The sequence below is a fragment of the Pseudophryne corroboree genome, chromosome 6 (genome assembly GCF_028390025.1).
Source record: "Pseudophryne corroboree isolate aPseCor3 chromosome 6, aPseCor3.hap2, whole genome shotgun sequence".
NCBI lineage: Eukaryota > Metazoa > Chordata > Amphibia > Anura > Myobatrachidae > Pseudophryne > Pseudophryne corroboree.
The window spans coordinates 571,399,612-571,426,070 of NC_086449.1; the positions used below are offsets into that span (position 1 = coordinate 571,399,612).

Below are 26,459 nucleotides of genomic sequence, written 5' to 3' on the forward strand. Positions count from 1 at the left end.
GTATATAAGGTATGTTTTGTAATTATGATGTTTATCCTGATGACAATGTGAATACACACCAAGATGGTCAAGGTGGTCAAGTATTTGGGAGCAAATGGTCGATTGTCATGTGCTCTCATCCATTACCAGATTTTCATTCCAACCAGCCAGATCTGGCAGATAAGTGTATAGTGTATGTCCAGCTAAACTGAGAGACCACTAATCAACTTCATGAAATCTAGGTGTTTGTTATATGTCTTTAGCAAATGGTCATGGGGAGCACAATAATCGACAATAATGTTTTCACAATTTCTGACAAAATGAAATGTTTCTGAAGATGTATTGGTCTTACCGGCAATATTTCACAGGAAATCCATTTAATCTTCTTGCATGAAATTCAGAGTCTGAGCGGTTTTCAAAATCATTGACAAGGAAGACAGAAAGGCTGGCATTTACATAGCCAACCATGCACCTTAGCAAATAAAAATGACAAATGAGTACATGCCCAGTATATTCACAGCAAATACAGTGCATCCGGAAAGTATTCACAGCGCTTCACTTTTTCCACATTTTGTTATGTTACAGCCTTATTCCAATCTGGAATAAATTCATAAATTACCTCAAAATTCTACACACATTGGGGGTCATTCCGAGTTGATCGCTCGCTAGCAGTTTTTAGCAGCCATGCAAACGCATTGTCACCGCCCACTGGGGAGTGTATTTTAGCTTTGCACAAGTGTGAACGTTTGTACAGCAGAGCGCCTGCAAAATCTTTTTGTGCAAAACAAGACCAGCCCTGTAGTTACTACTCTTCGCGTGCGTTGATTCTAACGACGGAGGGACGGCTTTTGACATCACACACCCGCCCAGCGAACGCCCAGCCAAGCCTGCGTTTTTCTAAGCACTCCCTGAAAACGGTCAGTTCACACCCAGAAATGCCCAATTCATGTCAATCTTCCTGCGTTCGGCCATGCGACAGGAATGTTCCTTAGACTCTGTGAAAACCCACGATGCTCACCGTACCCGTACGACGTGTCTGCGCACTGCGGTGCATACCCATGCGCAGAAATGCTGATTATTAGCCTGATCGCTGCGAACAATGGCAGCTAGCGATCTACTCGGAATGACCCCCAATACCCCATAATGACAACGTGAATTTTTTTTTTGTGCAAATTTATTAAGAATAAAAAACTAAAATCACATATACATAAGTATTCACAGCCTTTGCTCAATTCTTTATTGATGCACCTTTGGCAGCAATTACGTCCTCAAGTCTTTTTGAATATGATGCCACAAGCTTGGCACACCTACAATATCTTTGGGCAGTTTCGCCCATTCATCTTTGCAGCACCTCTCAAGCTCCATCAGGTTGGATGGGAAGCGTCGGTGCACAGCCATTTTCAGATCTCTCCAGAGATGTTCAATCATATTCAAGTCTGGGCCACTCAGGGACATTCACAGAGTGTTCCTCAAGCCACTCCTTTGATATCTTGGCTGTGTGCTTAGGGTCGTTGTCCTGCTGAAAGATGAACGGTCACCCCAATCTGAGGTCAAAAGCGCTCTGGAGCAGGTTTTCACCCAGGATGTCTCTGTACATTGCTGCATTGATCTTTCCCTCTATCCTGACCAGTTTCCCAGTTTCTGCCGCTGAAAAACATCCCCACAGCATGATGCTGCCACCACCATGCTTCACTGTAGGGATGGTATTGGCCTGGTGATGAGCGGTGCCTGGTTTCCTCCAAACATGACGCCTGGCATTCACGCCAGAGAGTTCAATCTTTGTCTCATCAGACCAGAGAATTTAGTTTCTTATGGTCTGAGAGTCCTTCAGGTGCAGTTTGGCAAACTCCATGTGCTTTTTACAAAGGCGTAGCTTCAGTCTGGCCACTCTAGCATACAGGCCTGATTGGTGGATTGCTGCAGAGATGGTTGTCCTTCTGGAAGGTTCTTCTGTCTCCACAGAGGAATGTTGTAGCTCTGACAGAGTGACCATCAGGTTCTTGGTCACCTCCCTGACTATGGCCCTTCTCCCCGGTTCCGGTATGAAAGATAGATAGTGTCTAGTTAGACAGTCAATAGATAGACACCATATGTTAGACAGACATTAGGTCGACAGGGTCAAAAGTTCGACAGGGTCAAAAGGTCGACATGGAAAAGGTCAACAGGTCAAAAGGTCGACAGGGGCAAAAGGTCGACATGAAAATGGTTGACATGAAAAAGGTAGACACCATGTTTTTTGCATTTTTGTGGTTTGTGTGGATAGTTTTGTCATCTGGGACCCCTAATTGTAGCAAGGCTTCACTCGCCACGCTTCGGGCACGGTAGCTCGCTGCGCTCGCCACAAGGTTTATAACCAACTCTATGCCGACATGGATAGAGAAAGTATGAAATAATCCAAAAACATGTTACATAAAAAAAAGCATTTGTCTATCTTTTTTATGTCGACCATTTTCATGTCGACCTTTTGACAATGTCGACCTTTTGACCTGTCGACCTTTTGACCCTGTCGACCTAATGTCTGTCTAATATATGGTGTCTATCTATTGACTGTCTAACTAGACACTGTCTATGTATCAAACGGATAGGCTTCTCCCCCTATTGCTCAGTTTAAACGGCTGCCCAGCTCTAGGAAGAGTCCTGGTGGTTTCCGAACTCCTTCCATTTATGGATGATGGAGGCCACTGTGCTTATTGGGACCTTCAAAGCATCAGATATTTTTCTGTACTCTTCCCCAGATTTGTGCCTCGAGACAATCCTGTCTCGGAGGTCTACAGACAATTCCTTTGACTTCATGCTTGGTTTGTGCTCAGACATGCACTGTCAAGTGTGGGACCTTATATAGACAGGTGTGTGCCTTTCCAAATCATGTCCAATCAACTGAATTTACCACAGGTGGACACCAATTAAGCTGTAGGAACATCTCAAGGATGATCCGTGGAAACAGGATGCACCTGAGCTTAATTTTGAGCTTAATGACAAAGGCTGTGTACATGTGATTTCTTAGTTTTGTTTTTTTTAAAGAAATTTACAAAAATCTAAAAAAAATTGTCATTATGGGGTATTGTATGTAGAATTTTGAGGGAAAAAATTATTTTAGATATTGATTTTGGAATAAGGCTGTAACATAACAAATGTGGAAAAAGTGAAGCTCTGTTAATACTTTACGGATGCACTGTATGTTCCTGCCAAAACAAACAAAACTGTTGGACTGTGGCACAACTTATACCCCTTTTTCCGCACAGCTAAAATCTGGGTTATTGCTGCCGGGATGCAACTCAGTGGAAATAATGCAAAAAGAAAAAAACCTGGATTCAGTGACCCAGAACTCCAACCTGGGTTGTGACCAGGGTTGTACCCGGGTTATGGGGCAGTGTAAATGGGTAATCCGATTCATCTGACCCAGGACTTGTTTACAGCATGGGAATTTGGTAAAAAAACGGAAAGATGTCTGTAACAGCTGTCATCTGGGAGGGAGAAAATACATCCTTCCCATATGGTCCGGTCCAGCTGCAGGTTCCCGGTTCGGTCCAGTATTTCATGGCCTGTACTGTTCTGGTTTTGAACCAATCCTGGGGAGATCAGGATTTTCAAGCGCAGGCAGAAGAGAGAGACTACACCCATGTGCAGTGTAAATAGCGCCGAACCAAGAATATCCGGAGTGTGAAAGGGGTCTGCCCCCAGTTGGAACCATGTTCTAAATCCTGGGTTGGACCCAGGATTTGATGGAAAAGGGGTATAAGTGTCCAATGCCCAAAATAACTTTACTACAAAATATAAGGAACTCACCACATCTGCAACCATTACACAACACTGTTACCTCTAAAGTAGATTTATTGGTTACATAAGAAATGTAGCAGCGGATACATAGTAACTATATTATTGTTGTCCAGGTTACAGATATTGTCCCTGGAACTGTATGTCCCTGAAAATGTCTCTATATGTAACTACTGACCACTTGCACAACAAACATTCTCTTGTTCTGCTTGTTAGTTTTAATTCTAACAATACACTATTCTTTTCTATGCTTTATAGGTTATTATTTTTTTAAGAGAAATATTTAAAAGTCATATTCAGTAGACATGAGATGACGGGACTGTGCTATTCCTAGGTCCACTGAGAATGGACGCATATTGAGGCTGATGGTGAGTCGTGAATGTAATTTGGTCGCAATTGCATGCATGGAACTAAATGTGTATATTCAAACATAGGCAACTCATACATAAACTCGGTTCATAACAATAATCATTATCAGTGGGCCCTATCTCCGATGCCAAAAATGCATCTGGTATACTGTATGTACGCAATACTCTGCATAGCCCGAAGATCTTACTTCCTTCTTTAAAGACAAAATGATAATATCAGACATGACATGGCAATTTCTTCCGCAGCACCTTCTCTTCACTGAAACTAACAAATGAAGATAAATATCTACAGTTCTCTCTTCTTATCTTCCTAGTCTACTACCTCTCCTCTTGTTCCTATACCCTCACAAATCCCTGTCTCCTCTACTCTACTGGTATATTTAAATACTAATCCAAGCATGCAGTGATTACTTCTACTCTGAAAAAATAACTACATTTTGACACTAGTTCTCTCTCAAACAACAGTCCCTTCTTTTAGCTCCCTTGCCTCTCCAAGCTTCATGAGAGACTTGCTGATAGCTGCCTCACACAGCCTACTTGATCCTCTTCATTCAGGCTTTCCTTCCCAACTCTCCAGAGAAACTGTACTGACCAAGCTGGTCAATGATGTGTTCACTGCAAAATCAAAAGGCTGTTACTCACTTCTAAACCACTTGGCTCTCTCTACTGCATTTGACACTGTGGACCACTCTCTCCTCATACACATGATACATTCAACAGGTCTTAAGAACACTTTTCTATTCTGGTTCTTATCCTACTTATCAAATATCACCTTCAGTTGCTTTGCTAGATCCATCTCCTCTCTGCTTCCTTTACAAGTTGGAGTACTAAAAGGCTCAGTTCTAGGTCCTCTGTTCTTCTCTATACAATCTCACTTTGCTTTCAGTATCATCTCTATAAAGATGATACACACAGTAACTTATCCTCTCCAGATCTTTCACGTTCTGTGTGGGACCATGTCAATGACGGTCTCTCTGCAATTTCATCTTATATGTCTTCTTGCAAAATCATTCATAGGGGCTCATTCATCGAGTGATAAAACTCGTTGTGTATGATAAATGGTGCTCCAGCCAATTGGCCTCTGTCATGTGTTCAGCTCCTAACTGTCATGTGTTTGAAAAATGACAGCTGGGAGCTGATTGGCTGGAGCACCATTTATCATACGCAACAAGTTTTATCACTAGTTGATAAAGGGACCCCTTAATGTTTCAAAAATAGAGCTAATACTATTCCCAAAAGTCAACAGAAGTTACAGTACCATCCTGGTAGCTCTAGCTATCACACAACACAACAATCAACCCTACTCCTCAAGACCACAGCCTAGGTGTATCCCAGAACTATCATTTGTTCCCAACAAACTATCTATTTCCAAAACCTGTTACATACATCTAAAAAATATTTTCAGAATATGCCTATATCTTACACAAGACACTGCAAAATTTTAAGTCATGCACTCATTATCTCCCGCATTGACTACTGCAATACCCTCCTTACTGGTCTTACCCTAGTCAGACTTCCACCCCTTCAATCTATTTTGAATGTAGACTGATTTTACTCACAAAAAAATCTGCTGCTGCTGCTCTCCACTTTGTCAGTCCTTACATTGGCTGCCTGTAGTGTATCCAATACAATATAAAATATTTTTGCTAATATATAAGGCCATAAACAAAACTACACCAACATACACCTCTTCACTTATCTCAAGATATCTCCTAGCTCAAACCCTTTGCGCTGCTCAAGATCTGCATCTCTTATCCACACGTATTCACAGTTACAGGACTCTGTGGAAAGCTTTCCCTCACAAACCTATAAGTGTTCTCTGAAAACACACATCTTCAGGGAAGCTTATCAAAGTGCAGACCTACTCACATAGCATCACTAGACTAGTCTACCCAGCTACCTCCCCATTATATTACGTTTTGGCTCCTTGGCATGCACAGTGTGAAATCCAGCAAGACATAAGTGGTAAACCGACTTGCATTCACCACTGCTTCAGCCCTAGTGTTCTTAGATGCCCGGGTTCAGCAGAAAAGTGTCCTTAGACATTATGGTTAAAGTGCTTAATAATGAATTGCTTATTTTTAAACTAATATATATATATATATATATATATATATATATATATATATATATATGTAGAAAAAGTATAAGACCTTTCTCGCGCTAACAGTATATAGAGCTACACCTTAGGGAAAATACCCCCTGTTAGACGGGGTATAATGGTTATGAACAACAAAGAAAAAAGGTTTCCCCAGGGAGCTGGTGGTATTCTTTGGTATGTCAAAAATATTTTCACTTGTACAATAAAATAGTCATAAGAAATAGACTTATTTATTTTTATAAAACACAGTAAAAATGAGCTGTATCACAGTGTGTCCAAAATGACAGTCAATGTTTCATACAAATATTGATGTTGGTAACAATTCATTTCAGTCACATATCAACATGATGATTAATCCTCCTTGAAGAAATGACAAAATCGCTGTCTTAACCCAACGCGTTTCGTCCTACAGACTTCATCAGGGGTATTTTATTTATAATCAAAAAATCACAGTATGAACAAGCAACTTAGCGTGTCTTCAAAAGGCAAATAAAAACACTTAAAAAGTGATATCGAACTCGATTTCACCACATGGGATATCAATTCAACCGATTATTAGATGTGACTCATTTTATGCTTATCCACTGAACCCCACGTGGTTTGTGTCCTTTCTGGAGAGGTTCATGTTGGGAGTACTGGTTCAGAGCTATTGCATGGCTGTCTTCCTCTCTTGCTTGGAATCAAGTACGATTACGGTTTTCTGTCCACAGTTTGATGTGATTTAGTGGAAAGCTGCTCTACGAGCTGTTTCCAATTTAATTGGTTCCAATACTATTGCTCTTAGAAACCTCCAAACCAAGTGGGGTTCAGTGGATAAGCATAAAATGAGTCACATCTAATAATCGGTTGAATTGATATCCCATGTGGTGAAATCGAGTTCGATATCACTTTTTAAGTGTTTTTATTTGCCTTTTGAAGACACGCTAAGTTGCTTGTTCATACTGTGATTTTTTGACTATAAATAAAATAGCCCTGATGAAGTCTGTAGGACGAAACGTGTTGGGTTAAGACAGCGATTTTGTCATTTCTTCAAGGAGGATTAATCATCATGTTGATATGTGACTGAAATGAATTGTTACCAACATCAATATCTGTATGAAACATTGACTGTCATTTTGGACATACTGTGATACAGCTCATTTTTACTGTGTTTTATAAAAATAAATAAGTCTATTTCTTATGACTATTTTATTGTACAAGTGAAAATATTTTTGACATACCAAAGAATACCACCAGCTCCCTGGGGAAACCTTTTTTCTTTGTTTTATATATATATATATATATATATATAGTTTTGCTCATAAAGTTCAGTAAGCCGGTTCGGGAACCACAACAGACAACATGAGAGGAACACAAGAAGAAATATATGATCTATTAGAGTTCTAGGTTATGTTGATATCGAAGCATGTCCAATACGAGTATAGCACAATTATTAAAATGCCTGGGGCAAAATTTACTAAAGTTTGATTTTGGTGATGCAAGGGATTTGGCATTCTGTTTCCATTTGATTTAGGTTGAACAGATTTACTAAGGACCAAATCGAATGTCAAATCGATCCTATTACCAAAATCAACTCACATCCCAATAGAAATCGAATTTCTGAAACACATCAGTGTTTTCCCATAGCCCAACATAGAATCCCCTCATTTACTAAAGTTCGATTTGAAATTGCCAAATGTTTAGAATGATGTTAGACATTCAATTTTGGCTTCTAAACCCATTCTAATGGTAGGAAATTAATAGTGATGACTGTTTAAGTACCCAAAAGCTTGTAGGGCAGTGTGGTAGTAATAATGCATGCCCAAGGTTATGGTATGTTGTGCACCTACCTGCACAATGCAAATCACCACCTGTCTGAGATATCCATGAAGGATCAATCAGAGCACCATCAGCAGCTTTATGAGTTGAATAGTGCACAGATTTATACTTATAGACATCATACTTTTTCTAATAATTTGCAATAGATAGCACAATATTGGGCAATTTGGCTGGATGATATCATTATTTTTTTTTAATTATGAGTGTTGTAACTGGCTATCCTGGTTCATCCCATTATGCCTACATCCTTAGCAATTCATCCCTGTCTGCAAAAATTATTTATTGTGGGAGGAAGGGAGGGGGGGGAAGGGGGAGGACTGGCTTGGCTGGTAAAGGAGATGGCCACCTTTACCCTGAGCTCCAGCTTCCACTCCTGGTGAATCTCCCTACTGCCTCCTGTGACCTCCCAGGGCCCCCTGGTGTGGTAGGGTAAGAGCAGCGGAGTCAGGGAGCACTCACCAGAGCTGTTGCGGATTGCGGCCTACCCGTGACCCTCAGGCTGGGGCCTCGATTTCCGCTCCACAGACGCCTGGGCCCTCCAGAGTTGCAGCTGCAGACCACTGCTCTCCCCCTTCTCCTTGTGTCTGGTGCAGTCCTGGCGGACGCGGTGTGATTTGTGGGCGTCTCCGCTGGCATCCCCGCTCACCTGCTTGTGCTGAAGGCTGACGGCATTGCTGTGCCTGGAAGCTTGCTAGAGCTGTGAGATGCCCGGCAGCCATCTTGTCCACCTCTCCTGTTGCCCTACCAGCTGCAATACCTTGGTCTGGAGTACTCCTGCGGGTTCTAGTTATTAGGTACAGGGGTCTGGAATGGATCCTTTAGGTAGGCATCTGGTGCTCCGGCTGCAGGGGGGATTTGATCTCTCTGCTAATAGAAGCAGGGCAATGTACCCTGCACCCCTTCCTGCTTGCCCTGCTACATATTGTTATCTCCTGTGAGTGGGATGATAATCTTCTGTTTGCCCGGCTAGCTTGGGGCAGTTGGGCTGCCCCTATCAAAGGGACCCCCAGATTCCCCCTTTTGTGATTCCTGTACACCCACCTGTGAACACAGGCGTCCCTCTAGTGGTGGGATCTGACACAGCTAGCTATATAGGATTATACATCAGCTTTCCCTGAGGAATTGATTGTACCTGGCTCTTTATTCTGAGGATGCTTTGATTTGTGGATACTATCCTCTTCCTGGATGCACTCAGTCAATCAGTCCTGGGGGCGTGGACTCTGTTTGAAGTGATGTAGCTAAGCCACGCTGAGGGGACCGTGTACTATGGCGGTGTTCTAGCTGTGTCTAGTCATTTACATTAATTTTGCAATGTCGACCTAATGTTGTGCCTGCTCATTTTTCCTCATACCGAGACACCGTAGCTTCAAGAAATCTGATTCTAAAACCACAGCTTTTCATATGCTATTCGGAACGCCCATTTGTGACTCTGTCTCTTCCGCTCCCTCATCACAGTCTCTAGACTCCGGCTCCATGGAAGTGGACACTGTTTCCCCGTAACCTCTCTCTGCTCTTCCTGGCGGCTGCAATAAGGACTCTTCAACTACGCTCCTTCCCGACCCGCCAAGATTTTCAGCAGGACTTGCAATTGATGGAGAAATGGATTCAGGATTACATCCAAGCCCATATCACTACCTTGCAAAGTGATCTCACTCAGGTTGCGGATTATGTGGTGGCTTTGGAGGATTGTAGGGAGGAAGCGGACACTAAAATGGCGGATCTCCATGACCTCATCTCTCGCCAATCTCGGTCATTGACTGATATGAAAAGCAGATTGGAGGATTTCGACAACAGAGGCAGGAGAAATAATCTAAGGATTAAGGGTTAGAGTGAGGATGTACCCCCCAGGGTATTGTGGATGCTCTGACTAAACTATTTAACGAACTTCTGAACACTGATTCGGACTCACAAATTATATTTGATAGAGCACACAGAGCCCTTTGCCCCAAAGGGGCTCCCACAGAAGGTCCACGAGATGTAATTTGCCGGCTTCATTATTTCCAAGTAAAAGAAGAAATTTTGAAAAAGTCACGACCGGCTACCGAAATAGACTTTAACTGCCACGCCATACAGTTCTTTCAGGACCTCTCATGTGCCACATTACAACAACGATGACTGTTACGCCGTCTCAACCTCATAAACAGCCATGGTAAGGCGCAATCGTGCCGACTTCTCTGGAGACTCTGCAGAAGTTACTTGGATAGAGACTCTTGTACATCTTCTATTACATATTCTTCAGCACTGTTCATCAATTGCCACTTTTCATATGTTGCATGTTGACCTCACGGTCTTACTGATATGCTTAGATGGTAATGTTTTCGCTATTTACTGATTTGTTCTGAGGTTCTTTAACAGTTATGCATGTTCGTCAGTTAATTTCTGCTGCCTTTTCCTTGGCCCTAGATGGCCTTTATTTGACCTAGGTTGATTGTTTACTTATCTAGACTACCGACTAGATATGTGTTTTACTGTGATAATTCACCATTGCTATCTTTGCTCCTGCAGCGAGACACACCATCAGGTGCGCTAGTACCCTTGCCCACCCCCCACTTTCTGCTGTACATTTTTTGTCAATGCAGAGTACTTTTGTCTACGACTTTTTCTATTTTGGACACTTTTCTTGCTACCACACTCTAGGATAGGCAGTATTGCAACCGTTTCCTGTTTTTTTTTTGTGGTATGCCTGTGTCTATATATGTCTATTTGTTTCCCCCTCCTATCCTCGTGTATGTTCCCCACCCTCCATGTTGACCTTTCCCTTTCTCAGGTGGGAATTGGCTGTTATTGTTATGTGATACTCTATGATACTGGTTGGCTGTCTGATAATTGGCTGGCCTCCCTCATTCTGTCACCATGGCTAGTTTAAAATTACTTTCTTATAATGTGAAAGGACTAAATATCCTGGAGAAACGGTCTCGCTTACTGCACACGCTACATACGGACAGGGCTGACATAGTATTCTTACAAAAAACACATTTTAAGAAAGGTGCTTCATCTGGTTTAGGTTCAAGACACTTTCCACTGGGCTTTTTTAATGATTCAACTGGGGTAAAAGCCTAGAAGTTGCCATACTAGTTACCAAACACATTATGTAGCCCATATACTTGTAAGATATCAGGTACTATCCTTCGATTTCGACCACATCTGTGAGAGAAATCGAAGGATTGTATGCAAATTTTAGTTACCTTGCGACGCGATTCTCAGTCGAATGTCGCGTCTCAAGATAGTATGTGCTGCACGTAATATTTATTGCATCGCAGTGCGATCGCATGTGTTTTTTAAAAACACATGCAATATATCGCACTGCGATGCGCGATGGGCACCCGCCGGGAGTGGCCAGATGCCACTCCCACTCAGCGGTGACGTGCCCATCACGTGATTACCATGCGATCTATCATGATAGATGCATGATCACATGGTAATCACTTTGGCAGTACAGGTGCGATTTCATCGCACCTGAACTGCCGGTGCGATGCCCTGCAATGACGCGTTGTGGGGCATCGCACAATTGTATTAGACTGACTGATGCCTCAGAGACACAAATTGGGGATGGGAGAGGGGTTATGGTTTAGTGTACTATTGCTCAGCAAATATTTACTTTTGTCAACCTATACCTCCCTAACCAAGGCCAATCTCGCTTTCTTAAAGTCACTTCAATCCATAGAGCAGGATATAGAGGGAGATCTTGTTCTAGGAGGTGACTTTAATTGGGCTCTTGAACCCTTATTGGATTCCATTAACAGTTCTCCCAGAATCTCATTGAGGGAGACTGATTTTACAGGATTTTCAATTAATTGGCACCTGGCGCTTGCTCCACCCTGCGGACAGACACTCCACATTTTTCTCATCTCCACATAATTCCTATTCTCGGATAGATTATTTCTGTGTGGGTCATGCGCATCTTGATCTATTGACGGATGCTACTATTGGTCAGATTGTTGGATCTGACCATGCTCCCATTACACTCATGCTGTTTCTCCGCCACTCCACTGCTAGACATTGGCAGTGGCGATTTAATGAACAACTACTCCGTGATCCGGATTGCTGCACTCAATTAGAGAAAGCTGTAGAGGACTATATTGTCACAAATACAACCACTGATGTTTCTCCAGTTACGCTGTGGGAGGCGTATAAATGCGTGATCAGAGGCAAATGCATTCAGCTAGGTTCATACCTTAAAAAAAAAAAAAGCTGAATGTAGAAATGCTCTTCTTTCTCAAATTAAGGTGCTGGAAAAGGAGATTTATGGTAGACTTACCATGGTTAAATCTCTTTCTGCGAGATACACTGGGTTCCACAGGGAATACATCTGGGTGTAGAGATGGATCTTGATCCAGAGGCACCAACAGGCTAAAACTTTAGACTGTTCCAGGATGCATTGCGGGTCCGCCTCTATATAACCCCGCCTCCAGGCACTGGAGCTCAGTTTTGTTAACCAGTCCAATGCAGAAGCAGGTAAGAGAGAAGGCAGATGTTAGTCACATAGAACCACGTTCTCACGACAGGAGAAGGGACCAGCAGCTAATGCCATACAAACCCAAAGAAGCTAAGTGCGTCAGGGTGGGCGCACTGTGAATCCCAGTGTACTTCGCAGAAAGAGATTTAACCTACTAGCCAGTAAGTGTACCATAAATCTCCTTTTCTGCAGCGGGGTACACTGTGTTCCACAGGGAATACATTGGGGATGTCCTAAAGCAGTTCCTCAAGGGAGGGGACGCACCTTAACGGGTATGAGAATCCGGCGTCCAAAGGAAGCATCCTGGGAGGCGGAAGTATCAAAGGCATAGAACCTAATGAACGTGTTCACTGAGGACCACGTAGCCACCTTGCACAATTGTTCTGCGGACGCGCCATGGCGGGCCACCCAAGACGGTCCAACAGACCAAGTAGAATGAGCCTTAATAGCAGCAGGAGCTGAGAGCTCAGCCTGCGCATAAGCTTGTGCAATCACCATTCTAATCCATCTGGCCAAGGTTTGCATATTCGCAGGCCAGCCACGTTTGTGGAAACCAAATAGTACAAAAAGAGCATCTGACCTCTTAATAGAGGCAGTCCTCTCCACATATATACGGAGAGCCCTTACCAAATCCAAAGACCATTCTTTGGAGAACAAATCAGAAGAGATAAAGGCCCGGAACCACAATCTCCTGGTTAAGGTGAAAAGATGACACCACCTTAGGCAAATAACCTGGGCGAGTTCTAAGAACTGCCCGGTCACAATGAAATGTCAGAAAAGGGGGGACGACAGGACAATGCTCCTAAGTCCAATACCCTTCTAGCAGAGGCAATAGCCAGTAAAAACAGGACCTTGGCTGTGAGCCATTTAAGGTCCACTGTCTCAAGAGGTTCAAATGGAGACTCTTGCAGGGCATTCAGGACAACAGACAGATCCCATGGAGCCATAGGAGGGACTTAGGGAGGCTGAATCCGCAGTACGCCCTGAGTGAATGTTATCAACGTCAGGTATAGACATAATTTTTCTCTGAAACCACACCAACAAGGCAGATATGTGAACCTAGAGGGAGGCCTGCTGAAAAAAGCCAGAAGTCTGGAAGTACTAAACTTGTAAGCATCGTAATTCTTAGCAGCACAGCAGGTGAAGTATGAATTCCAGATCCTATAATAAATCCGTGCAGAAGCCGGTTTGCGGGCCTTCAGCATAGTTTGGATAACCACCTCGGAAAAATCTTTGGTCCTCAGGAGTGAAGCTTCAAGTGCCACGCCGTCAAAGCCAATCTGGCCAGGTCTGGCCACAAAGGCCCTGAACGAGGAGGTATGGGCATTGAGGAAATAGAAGAGGACGCTCTATCGATAGATCCTGCAGGTCTGAGAACCAATGCCGTCTGGGCCACGCTGGAGTTACTAGAAGTAGTATTCCTTCCTCTTGCTTGAACTTCTGTAGTACCCTGGGCAGGAGTGACACTGGAGGGAACACATATGGCAGCCGAAAGTTCCATGGAATTGCCAGTGCGTCCACGAACGCTGCTTGAGGATCCCTTGTTCTTGATCTGAAGACCGGAACTTTGTGATTGTGTTGAGACGCCATCAGGTCTACATCTGCTAAGCCCCACTTGTCCACTAGGAGTTGAAAGACTTCCTGATGAAGACTCCACTCTCTGGTGTGCACGTCCTGACGAATGAGAAAATACGCTTACCAGTTGAGGACTCCCGGAATGAACATATGCTTCCCAGATTGTTAGATTTATTCCAGACGATTCCCTTGAAATTACCGGCCCAATTTTTATCAGAAGCGCATAAAGCAATCAGTCATTTTGTTTGGCGAGGTCGTAAGCCTAGATTTAAACATTGTAAACTCTGGGTGGGCAACAACTACCTATGATAAGCGCTTACTATCAGGCCACGGTCCTACACAGGACTATGGATTGGTCCCGGCCAGGTTTGATAAAGCCACAATGGGTGGACTTGGAAAACTTTTGTACAAAATTGCATCTGCAAGCTGCTCCGTGGCTCTCAAAAAATATCCCACTCCACACATCCGATGGTAGGCCCCTCTCTAACACTCTGGAAGAGGCTGCGTTTCCAATCTGTACTCTCTTCTGTAACATCACCACTTTTGCCTATCTTGGATAACCCTGACTTCCCTCCGGGTATCTCGGGAAAGACGGCCTCAGCCTGGAGGAAGGCAGGGCTATACAGACTGGATGACCTCATGGCAAATGGTGTACTTAAACCCTTCTCTGTGATTAGTGGTACAGACATTACTCTAGCGAAAGATTACTGGTTTTATCTACAGATATGTCACTTCATATTTTCTCATAGAGAATTTTCAAAATTCCTTCGGGACCTTATTCCATTTCAATCTGAAGAACCCAATGTTCTGGGAATTATAATATATTATTACACAGTTATTTTCCAACCTGGCCGGCATTTCTCGATGCCTGGACTGGTGATTTTAATTCTCATGGAATTACAATTAACCGGGAAAAGCAGTGTCAAGTCTCTGCACAGTGTTGCACGAGCCTTGAGGTCACCGAAACCCAGTATAAGCTACTAACACGATGGAACAGATGCCCTACTCTCTTACATAAATTTTATCCATCTTTCTCCCCTCTATGTTGGCGTTGCGGCAAAGATAGAGGCACTCTAATTCATATCTGGTAGGATTGTTCATTCCTAACTCCTTTTTGGACTAAAATTATTAACTTGTCGACCAAGATTGTAGGCTACCAGGTTCCGGTGGGTCTGTATTTCTGGTTATTGTCACATTCTAATATACCTCTGTCTACTTATAAAAAAATAGAATTTTAATACCTACAGGTAAATCCTTTTCTCTTAGTCCGTAGAGGATGATGGGGACTCCAAAAGGACCATGGGGTATAGACAGGATCCGCAGGAGACATGGGCACTTTAAGACTTTGAATGGGTGTGAACTGGCTCCTCCCTCTATGCCCCTCCTCCAGACTCCAGTTACAGAACTGTGCCCAGGGAGACGGACATTTCGAGGAAAGAATTTATTATGTAAACATGGTGAGCGTTATACCAGCTCACACCTCAAACATGCTGCAGAACGTGGCATTCAATAGAACACTAGCCGACGGCATGAAAAATAAACAGCAATATGCTGACCGAAAATGTAACACAACCTGTGTGTAAACACAACCAATAATAGCATACCGCATGCCATGGCATGAATAACGTCAGCGACAGACTGACTGAAAAGAAACACAATATGAGGGTAACCATAACCAATAACTGCAGATACAGTACGCACTGGGACGGGCGCCCAGCATCCTCTACGGACTAAGAGAAAAGGATTTACCAGTAGGTATTAAAATCCTATTTTCTCATATGTCCTAGAGGATGCTGGGGACTCCAAAAAGGACCATGGGGTCAATACCAAAGCTCTAGAACGGGCGGGAGAGTGCGGATGACTCTGCAGCACCGATTGCCCAAACAAGAGGTCCTCATCAGCCAGGGTATCAAACTTGTAGAATACTTGCAAAATTGTTTGAACCCGACTAAGCAGCTACTCTGCAAGGCTATAAAACCGAGACCCCTCGGGCAGCCGCCCAGGATGAGCCCACCTTCCTGGTAGAATGGGCCTTCAATGATTTCGGTAACGGCAATCCAGCCGTAAAACGAGCAAGCTTAATCGTATTACAGATCCGGCTTGCAATAGTCTGCTTGAAAGCAGGAACCCCAATCTTGTTGGGAGCATATAGGATAAACAGATCTTCCGTTTTCTTGATCTGGGACAATCTGGCAACACAAAATTTCAAAATTAAGACCACATCGAGATACTTCGATGTCGCCCAGGCGTCAGTAGCCACCGGCACCACAATAGGTTGGTTCAAGTGAAACCGATGAAACCACTTTTGGCAGAAACTGTTGTCAAGTTCTCAACTCCGCTCTATCTTCATGGATGATTAAACAGGGCTCTTGTGAGACCAAGCTGCCAATTCAGACACCCGCCTTGCGGATGCCAAGGTCAACCGCATAACCACTTTCCAAGTGAGGAATTTCAACTCAACCATACTGAAAAGTTCAACCAAAGAAATTGCAGGAACTGGAACACCACGTAAAGATCCCATGGTGCCACAGAGGCACAAAGGGAGGATGGATGTGTAAGACTCCTTTTACGAAAGTTTGAAACTCTGGAAAGGAGGCCAATTGTTTTTGGAAGAAAACCGATAAGGCTGAAATCTGAACCTTAATCTAGCCCAACCGAAGAACGCATCCACACGATCTAGCAAGAAAAGAATGGAGAAAACGATCCAACTGGAATTCTTCCGTAGGAACCTTCTTGGATTCACACCAAGACACAAAATTTTCTCCAAATATGGTGGTAATGTTTTGACGTTACTTCTTTTCTGACTGAAGAAAAGTAGGGATGACTTCACTGGGAATACCCTTTTCGGGCTGGGATCCGACGTTCAATCTCCAAGTCGTCAATGGAAACTGCGGTAAGTCTTGGAACACACACGGCCCCTGCTATAACAGATCCTCTCGCAGAGGAAGAGGACAGGGATCTCCTATGAGTAATTGCTGAAATCCGGATACCAGCCCTCCTTGACCAGTTTGGAACAATGAGGATCACCTGAACCTTTGTTCTACTTATAATCTTAAACATCTTTGGAAAGAGTGGAAGTGGAGGGAACACATAGACCGACCAAAACACCCACGGTGTCACTAAGGCGTCCACCGCTATCGCTTAAGGGGACCCTCGGCCTGGAACATTATTTCTTGCCGAGGCGAGACGCCATCTTGTCTATTTTCGGAATTCTCCAAAGACTTGTCCCTTCTGTGAAAACCGCTTGCTGAAGACTCAACCCTCCTGAACGGAGAACGTGTCCGCCGAGGAAGTCTGCTTCCCAGTTGTCCACTCTTGGAATGAACATCGCTGATAGAGCGCGTAAATGTTTTCGTCACCCAGCGGAAAATCTTTCTGGCTTCTGCCATTTCTTCTCCATTTTTTTGTCTGTAGAAAACCGTTATACACGGCCCTAAACTCTAGATCGTTAATGAGGCGACAAGTATCCTAACATGACACTTGTCCTGGTATAGGTCTTGAAACCATGATAATCCCAGGTAGGAACCGGACCACTTATCCAACAGGTCCCGCTAAACACTCAGGCCTGCAACCTACCCACTGAATGGCCTCGTAGGCCGCAACCATCTTTTTCAGCAACTGAATGTATTGATGTATTGACACCGTTGCAGGTCCGCCAGACTCTGAATTCTCAGAGCTTCCCTTTTCTTTTTTTTTTAGAAGCAAATAAACTCTCCTCAGTACTGTATCTAATAATATTGCCCAAGCCGACCACCGCGTCGTTGGGACCAACAGGGATTCTGGCAAGTCCTGTTGTTGAAGAACTGTCAAGGAAAAACAACGGTTTGCACCTTCGGCTTCTTGATCTCTCCGTAATTCGGAGAATGATCCAGTACAGAATAATTATGACTCCTTACTATCAAAGGAAACCCATCATACCGCCATCACCCTGGTAAAATGGTAACAACAATCCTGAATCGCAAACCTCAGGTAAACCTAATGCGGAAGATACCGTAATTAGACCACCTTACTCCACTTTCAGAGTGAAGAACCCTGCCATGAGAGATTCCCTCATGGAGTTTAAGTAGGAATATTGGGATTTGTCTGACTGAGCCGTCCGGCCTCGGGAGCACGAAAAAGCTTGAATTACAGCTTCTTACAGGACAATGACCTGATCCTGACACAACTCTTGTATTGCGTCACATACTACCTCTCTGTCACGAGGAGGATCGGTAAGGTTGATTTAAAAAAATCGGTGATGGGAACGTCTGGAACTCCCATATATCCCCCTAGGGACTCTATCCTTAACTCACTGGTCCATGTCCTTTCCAGGACTGACTGAAGAGTTTTAGACGTGGATCCACCAGTATGGGCCCCCGCAAGATAGACCCAACGTCCTGCGGTGGACGTGGCAGAAAACAATGGATGATTTCTGCTCCTGTGAACCTGAAAAGGCAGCTGACCTCTTACCTTTTGTACCTTCCTTTACCTGCAAAGAAAGGGGAATCCTTATCTATTTGGTCGAAATGACTGCATCCTTCAACAACGCGTCACCAACCATTGTGAGGGAACATAGGACAAGAAGGTAGATTCACCCGTGGCACCTGCCGAGAGCATATTAACAAGGCCATCACCAAACCAGGCTTCACCTTCATGGGGAAGAGACTCCACTCTTTTCGGAGTCAGCATTTGCATCCCTTTGGTAAATCCACAACGCCCTCCTAGCCGAGACTGCCATGGAAGTGGCCCGCGCACCCAGGAGTCCCATCCCTTGTAGTCGCACGGCAGTATGTTGCAATGTTCTAGATATGACCCTGTCACGATCCGGGTATCTGGACGCCATTTCTTACCCATCAGATGCCTCCTAAGGCTGGCTCAGCGCTCCAGGACCGGATCCCATCTGTTATCCTAATGTTCACATTCCTGCATCCTCTCCTGTCTCTCTGAGACGCTGTCACAGTAACGCCTTATTACATCTGGCATGGCGTCTCCCGCGGCCTCCGCCGCCGTCCCTGAGCTTCTGCATGCAGAGTGTCAGAGTGGCGATTACGTTTATTATTTAACTGGTTCCAGCCAGTATCCACTCCGTGCTAACAACAGTCTGGTTCCAGCCAGTATCCACAGCAGCCGTTTTATCTTCAGCAACCCAGCTTTTCCTGGAACACCAGCTGGTACAATCCTGGGTTATCTCCATTGCTACAGTTGGGCCTGGTAAGGACTTTCCATCTAGAAGATTATAAGAACTGTCTCACACTACCAGTGCCCTGTGGCTCCTGCCATCCTGTAGTACCCAGGAACTGTATTTATTCTTTGCTGACTTTTACGTTTTCTTTTACTGCTGCTGTGTTGCGGAGTTGTCATAAATAAACATCATTGACTTTTATTCCTGGTTGTCGTGGTCACGCCTTCGGGCAATTCTTCTACATGTCTAGGGGTCTGATACAACCTGCCAGGTTCCATTACACCTCAGCCCCTACAACTGAGGCTGCCTCCCGTCAGCTCAGGCCCTCAGTTGTGACAGTCCCTACAACTGAGGCTGCCTCCCGTCAGCTCAGGCCCTCAGTTGTGACAGACCCAACATAAGGAGTATCGCATCTCTCCCCAGGGTAAGTATATCGGATGACAAAGTAACCACCCATTTCTGAATACAAGCACTCCCCCCTGCGCATACAATACAAGTATAATCAAAGCATATAATTAAAATATCACTTAGCTTCCTGTAAACGATCCTTTGTGACAGGGCCCCGTGCAGAGAAAAGAATAAACACTCGGATTCCTCGTGATGATTTGAAACCATTTTGTCACGGCTGACCTAGAGTTATTCAACAGATCGACCAGCACATGACAAGGAAAAGTTTACTTCAGCATTCATTATAAATTTTTGTATAAATATACACATTTAAATACACATATACACACATATATCTATATATACATATCTCATATATATATATACGTTATGGTAAGAACTTACCGTTGATAACGTGATTTCTCTTATGTCCACAGGTATCCACAGGATAACATTGGGATATTGTCGAGCGACAGCAAAAATGGCACCAACACGGTCACGAGCTTTCTGGCCTCCCAGGATGCATTGGGGCCTCCACTATATAGTCCCGCCCACTGGCTCAGTCAGATCAGTTCTTTCCACAGCGATGTTAGGCAGGAACATTAGGTAGAGACCTGTACAGGCGATAAGAACACACATGCACACCCTTCCATACAAGAAGGAAGAGGTTTTAGTGATTGTCTAGATCCTCAAATCAGATGCGTCAGGGTGGGATCCCTGTGGATACCTGTGGACATAAGAGAAATCACGTTATCAACGGTAAGTTCTTACCATAACGTATATTTCTCTGGCTGGGTCCACAGGATTATCCACAGGATAACATTGGGATTCCCAAAGCCATTTTAGAGGTGGGGACGCTCCTGATTGCACAGGAGGACCTTTCGCCCGAAGTCTGCGTCGTGAGAGGCAAAAGTATCCAAGGAATAATGTCTAATAAATGTATTTATGGAAGACCATGTGGCTGCCTTACATATCTGTTCTGCTGAAGCACCCTGTTGTGCTGCCCATGAAGGACCTACCTTACGTGTAGAGTGTGCAGAGACATTAGCCAGAATAGGGAGATCTGCATGAGAATAAACTTCTGATATTACCATTCGGAGCCATCTCGCCAGCGTCTGTTTACTAGCAGGCCAACCTCTCCTATGGAATCCGTAGAGGATGAAGAGAGAATCTGTTTTCCTGATGGCACTAGTACGATCTATGTAGAATCTTAAAGCTCGGACTACGTCCAGCAACGCTTCTCCCGCAGATAGTCCCGATACCTGAAAAGCTGGGACTACAATCTCTTCATTCAGGTGAAACTTTGATACCACCTTTGGAAGATAACTAGATCTCGTTCTGAGAACTGCTCTGTCTGGAAAAAAAACTTAGGAAAGGAGACTTACATGATAATGCTCCTAAATCTAACACTCTTCTGGCTGATGCCATTGCCAGTAAAAAAAGAACTTTAACCGTTATCCACTTAAGATCTGCTCTCTCAAGTGGTTCAAACAAAGGACCCTGGAGAAATTTAAGAACTAGATTCAAATCCCAGGGAGCTGCAGGAGGAACAAATGGAGGTTGAATATGTACCATTCCTTGAAAAAATGTACGTACATCCTGTAAATCCGCAATCTTCTGCTGAAACCATACAGTTAACGCTGAAACTTGAACCCTCAAGGAAGCAACTTTCAACCCTTTATCCAATCCTGCCTGAAGTAAATCCAAAATCCTAGCTACTTTAAAAGATCTCGGATTGAAATTTTTTCCAGTACACCAATGAATATAGGCTTGCCATATTCTATGATACACACGGGCCGAAGAAGGCTTTCTTGCTCTAAGCATAGTTTGGATTACTTGTTTCGAAAATCCTTTAGCCTCTAGGATAGAGGTTTCAACAGCCACGCCATCAAAGATAGGCGATCCAGATGACTGTGACAACAAGGACCCTGCATTAGCAGATCTGGACGTTGAGGGAGCAGTATCAGTGCTTCCACGGACATTCTCAACAGATCTGTGAACCAATGCCTTCTTGGCCAAGCTGGAGCTATTAGAATGATTGCTCCTTTTGCCTGTTTTATCTTTCTCACTACTCTGGGTAACAGAGATATTGGGGGGAACAGATACGCCAGCTGAAACCTCCATTCTACTGACAGTGCGTCTACCAGGACCGCTCCTGGGTCCCTTGTTCTTGATCCGTACCTCGGAACTTTGTTGTTTAGACGAGACGCCATAAGGTCTATTTCTGGTAGACCCCATCTGTTCACCAGTGTCTGAAACACTTCTGGGTGTAGTACCCATTCGGTTTCCTGAATGGTGTGCCGACTGAGAAAATCCGCTTCCCAATTTAGTACACCCAGGACAAATACTGCTGACAATGCTGGGAGATGGAGTTCTGCCCATTTTAGAATGGGAGTTACCTCCTCCATCAGACTCTTGCTGTGAGTTCCTCCTTGATGATTGAGGTATGCTACTGCCGTCGCATTGTCTGAGCGGATCTGGACTGGTCTTCCTTGTAGATTGTCCTTTGCCTGAACCAGAGCCAAGTAAATGGCTCTTATTTCTAACAGATTTATCGGCAGGCGACTTTCCCTTGCGGTCCATTTTCCCTGGAACCATAGGCTTCCGAGTACCGCCCCCCAGCCTTGCAGGCTGGCATCTGTTGTCAGGACTTGCCACTCCTTTATCCAAAAGGGTCTCCCCTTGTTTAAATGGTCTGTAGCCACTACGCTAGAGACCTTTTTACATTTACTGGAATCTTTATCATCTGCTTCTTTATTGTTTGATGATTTCCATTCCATTTGGTCAAAATAAGGCGCTGCAACGGTCTGGAGTGGAATTGCGCATATTCCACCATGTCAAAGGTTGATATCATCAGACCCAACAGTCGCATTACTGCATGGACTGACATTGTCTGGGCTTGCAACGCTTCCTGAGCCATGACCTGCACCTTGGCTATCTATTTCTCTGGTAAGAGAACTCTCTGTAGGTCTGAATCCAATATGGCCCCCAAATGAACCATCCGCTGTGACGGATTCAGGGACGACTTCTCCCAATTTATGAGCCACCCGTGTCTCTGTAAACAAACTATCGTCTGTTGGAGATGGCTCAACAGTAAATCTTGCAACTGTGCTAAGATTAACAGGTCGTCGAGGTATGGGAATATTCTTATCCCCTGCTTGCGCAGACAAGCTGCCATAACCACCATGATCTTGGTAAACACCCTGGGTGCTGTAGCTAGCCCGAAGGGCAGAGCTTGGAACTGGAAATGTTCCTGGAGGATGGCAAACCTGAGGTAACACTGATGTGATAGTGCTATAGGCACATGTAGGTAAGCATCCCGTACATCCAGAGATACCATGTAATCTCCCGGTTCCATAGCCAACATTATGGAGCGTAACGTCTCCATGTGGAACTTCGGGATCCATATGTAGTTGTTCAACATTTTCAGATTTAGAATTGGTCGATATGACCCATTTGGTTTCTGGATTAGAAATAGATTGGAGTAAAACCCCTGTCCCTTTTGTGATGGAGGTACTGGGACAATCACACCTGACTGCAGTAATTTTTGGACTGCTTCTTGCAGGGCATTGGCCTTCGACTCTATACGAGACAGGCTGGTGCAAAAAAATCTTTGAGGAGGCTGCCTCCTGAATGGGAACGCATACCCCTGAGATACTACCTTCAGCACCTAGGCATCTGCTGTTGGTTGTGCCACATGTGTGCAAAATTAAGGAGTCGGCCCCCAACCCTGGAATCCTCCAGGCGGAGGCCCGTCTCTTCAGGCTGAGGGTTTCTGTTCAGGTTTGGAAGCTGGCTTTTTGCTAGCCCACTGCTTCCTACACCTGGATTTAAACTGGGGTTGTTTAGGCTCCCCATTTGCTTTCGCTTTGCTTTGCCAACGAAAAGAGCAAAATTTTAAACCCTTGGACTTAGGGTTATAGGTAGCCGGAAATCTGACCTTTTTCGACTCAGCCTCTGATTCTAGGATATCCGATAAAGGTTTTCCAAATAATATATTACCTACAAAAGGCAATGCTTCCAATTCTTTCTTGGATTCCGCATCTGCCTTCCAGGTACGTAGCCAAATTGCTCTGCGAGCGACTACTGTCAAGGCTGAAGCTTTAGAAGCAACTGTACCTACGTCAATTGCTGCTTCTTCCAAATACTGGGCAGATTGTCTTAAACGGCACAACCGATCCTCTTGCTCCCCAGTAGGAGAAGGGATGCTATTCTCTAGTTCCTCTATCCATTTGCCCATTGCCTTTGCTACCCAGGCCGAAGCCATAGCAGGTCTTACCACTGCTCCTACTAGAGAAAAAATATTTTTCAACAGGCTCTCTACCCTTCTGTCTGTGACATCATTCAATGAAGTAGATGACAGTGGTAAAGCAGATTTATGCACGAGTCGCAGAACATGTGCATCTACTTTTGGAGGAACTTCTCTCTTCGAACAGTCCCCAGCAGGAAATGGGTAATAAGAATCCCATCTCTTAGGAATCTTATACTTTTTACTGGGCGCTGCCCAAGACTCATCCATCATTTCCGTCAACTCATCTGACGCTGGGAATTCAGCTTTCACTGATTTTGTTTGTTTAAATACAGGTGCTTTAGATTTTAACACTGTCTTGGCTGGCTCTTCCAACGAGAGAACAGCCTTCACAGCATTAATAAGTTAAGCTACATCATCTGAACTAAAACTCTGCGACTGATCATCATACGGAGTTGAATCTATTGTCTCATCATCATCATCCGATGTATCATATTGTGTAGTCTGCCACCCAGACATATCTGTCTGAGTCTTACCTGCCCCTTGGTTGCTTGTAGGGGCTACTGGAACCAAACCATAGGAAGGGAGCTGCATGTATGGGTTCATAGTGTAACCTAACCCTTGAGGTGGTGCTACTGTAGTTAACTTGTCCGCTATAGAAGATAGAGTCTTTGCGAACATATTCCAAGGATGCTCTGTTGGTGGTTGAACCAACTCCTGTTTTTTACTTCGCTGAAAAGCGAAAGTTTGCACACAAACCCTCATAAGTGACCAATTGATTCATATCAATTACCCCTGACTTACAAGATAAGCATGTTAGGGCTGTGGGAGTGCTTGATAAATTCTCCTCATCACTTTTGCCGCTCACAGACATGGTATTAACCCGTTATTGACTACACAATTTGTGACTGAAAATCACCCTATATGTCAGTATATAGAGGTGAGATCAATCTGACCACAGTGCACCTGATTTGAGGGTCAGAACAGGACTGACATTACACAGAAAAGTCAGCACACATACTAGCAGTCAGTCACATGTTAAAGCATTAGACATTGTCATATGAGAATACAACCTCCATAACAACTTATACATAAGTAGGAAAATTGTACTTCTGTTCTAACTGGCTCTTTTTTCAACATAACATGCAGAAAACACAGTAATATACAGGTCTCATATGCAATAGGTACTAAAAATTAACAATGCATACTAAGAAGTAGGGAGAATTTTTACTACTGTATACCCTGCCTCCGGAGAGCGGGATACAGGGAGACTCACCACACTTCCATATCCAAGCAAATACGCTCGTAAGACGCTGAGTGGATTCAGACGCTACTGGTGTACACTGCCGCTCTTGATAACTGATAACAGACACGGACGCTCACCAACGGACACGGACGCTGAGCGACTTCCACGTGTATGCAGACGCTAAGGCCTGCGACTTGGTCTGGCGGGTTTATCTCCAGTATAAACAACCGCAGCGTCTAAGCTGCGACCGAGTACCCTCGTGGTAGCGTCTGAGCCGGAAGTGAGGTCATTTAGTTCATGAAACGAGACACACGCGGGAACTGGCCATGAACTCGGAGGAGGGGCGGCCATGAGAGCGTCTGAATCCCCCTGTTGACTTAAACTCCCAGGATCGCGGCCTCTACCTAGTCCTGGCGCCTATGATCCCCGGAGCGTAGCGTTGTCACACTCGAGATGTTCGGCACATCAACACACTGTTTGTAGTCTCCACCAAATCAGTGTAGCTGTGTCCTGATCCCTCTAGTAAGAGGAAGTCCATAGACTCACCGTCCCCCCATGCTCCGGCCACAGCCTGGTTACGTCTGCTGGACCTGCTAGAACATCCGACACAGACGCCCGTCGAGACAGCACTGATACCCGAAGGTAAGCGTTGTTGCGACCCGGTGGGGAGTTGTTGGAGCGACTCTTTCTAGTATGCGTTTAAGACGCTGTTAAGAGAAGTCGATCAAAAAAATATAATAAGTCTATAAAAATAAAGTAATGAAAACTTGAGGCTGCTCTCACAGCAGCCCTGTGACCATGCGGCTTCCTGCCGCACCAAGCAAAAAACTGATCTGACTGAGTCAGTGGGCGGGACTATATAGTGGAGGCCCCAATGCATCCTGGGAGGCCAGAAAGCTCGTGACCGTGTTGGTGCCATTTTCGCTGTCGCTCGACAATATCCCAATGTTATCCTGTGTATAATCCTGTGGACCCAGCCAGAGAAATATATTTTTGTCAGGAACAGCAGGGTCCCTAGTGACATTAATACGTTCTTAATGTGTATGAAACATGTACTGAATGCCGATGTTGTGGATCTAATCAGGAAACATTATGGTCGACATAAGACATAGTATTCGTGTCGACAACAGGGAGTAGTAACTGGGCAAAATAAAAATTTTCCGACCCCGAGGGGTCTGAGGGAAATATATATATTATTAATATAACGCCCCCACAAATATTATTACATCTGTGCTCGAGCCACAGATCAAAGCAACCGTACCATACATATACATATATATATATATATATACAAATACAGGTATAGCTTTTTTTAAATGCATCACATTATCATGTTAATTTATAC

General features: G+C 44.3%; 1 protein-coding gene and 1 long non-coding RNA gene across 3 annotated transcripts in view; one reads left to right on the forward strand and one right to left on the reverse strand.

Moving 5' to 3' along the window:
- The window catches only part of ANO4 (anoctamin 4), a 416,268-nt gene that overhangs the window by 30,388 nt on the left and 359,421 nt on the right, over positions 1 to 26,459 (reverse strand). For both annotated transcript variants that reach the window (XM_063927829.1, XM_063927830.1), the window contains one exon: positions 332 to 451. In XM_063927829.1, the coding sequence (XP_063783899.1) occupies positions 332 to 451 (120 nt within the window). The remainder of the gene's footprint in view (positions 1 to 331; positions 452 to 26,459) is intronic.
- LOC134932954 (uncharacterized) overlaps positions 4,021 to 26,459 on the forward strand; it is a 115,217-nt gene continuing 92,778 nt past the window's right edge. The window contains exon 1 of the long non-coding RNA XR_010179542.1: positions 4,021 to 4,121. This is a non-coding gene — a long non-coding RNA (uncharacterized LOC134932954). The remainder of the gene's footprint in view (positions 4,122 to 26,459) is intronic.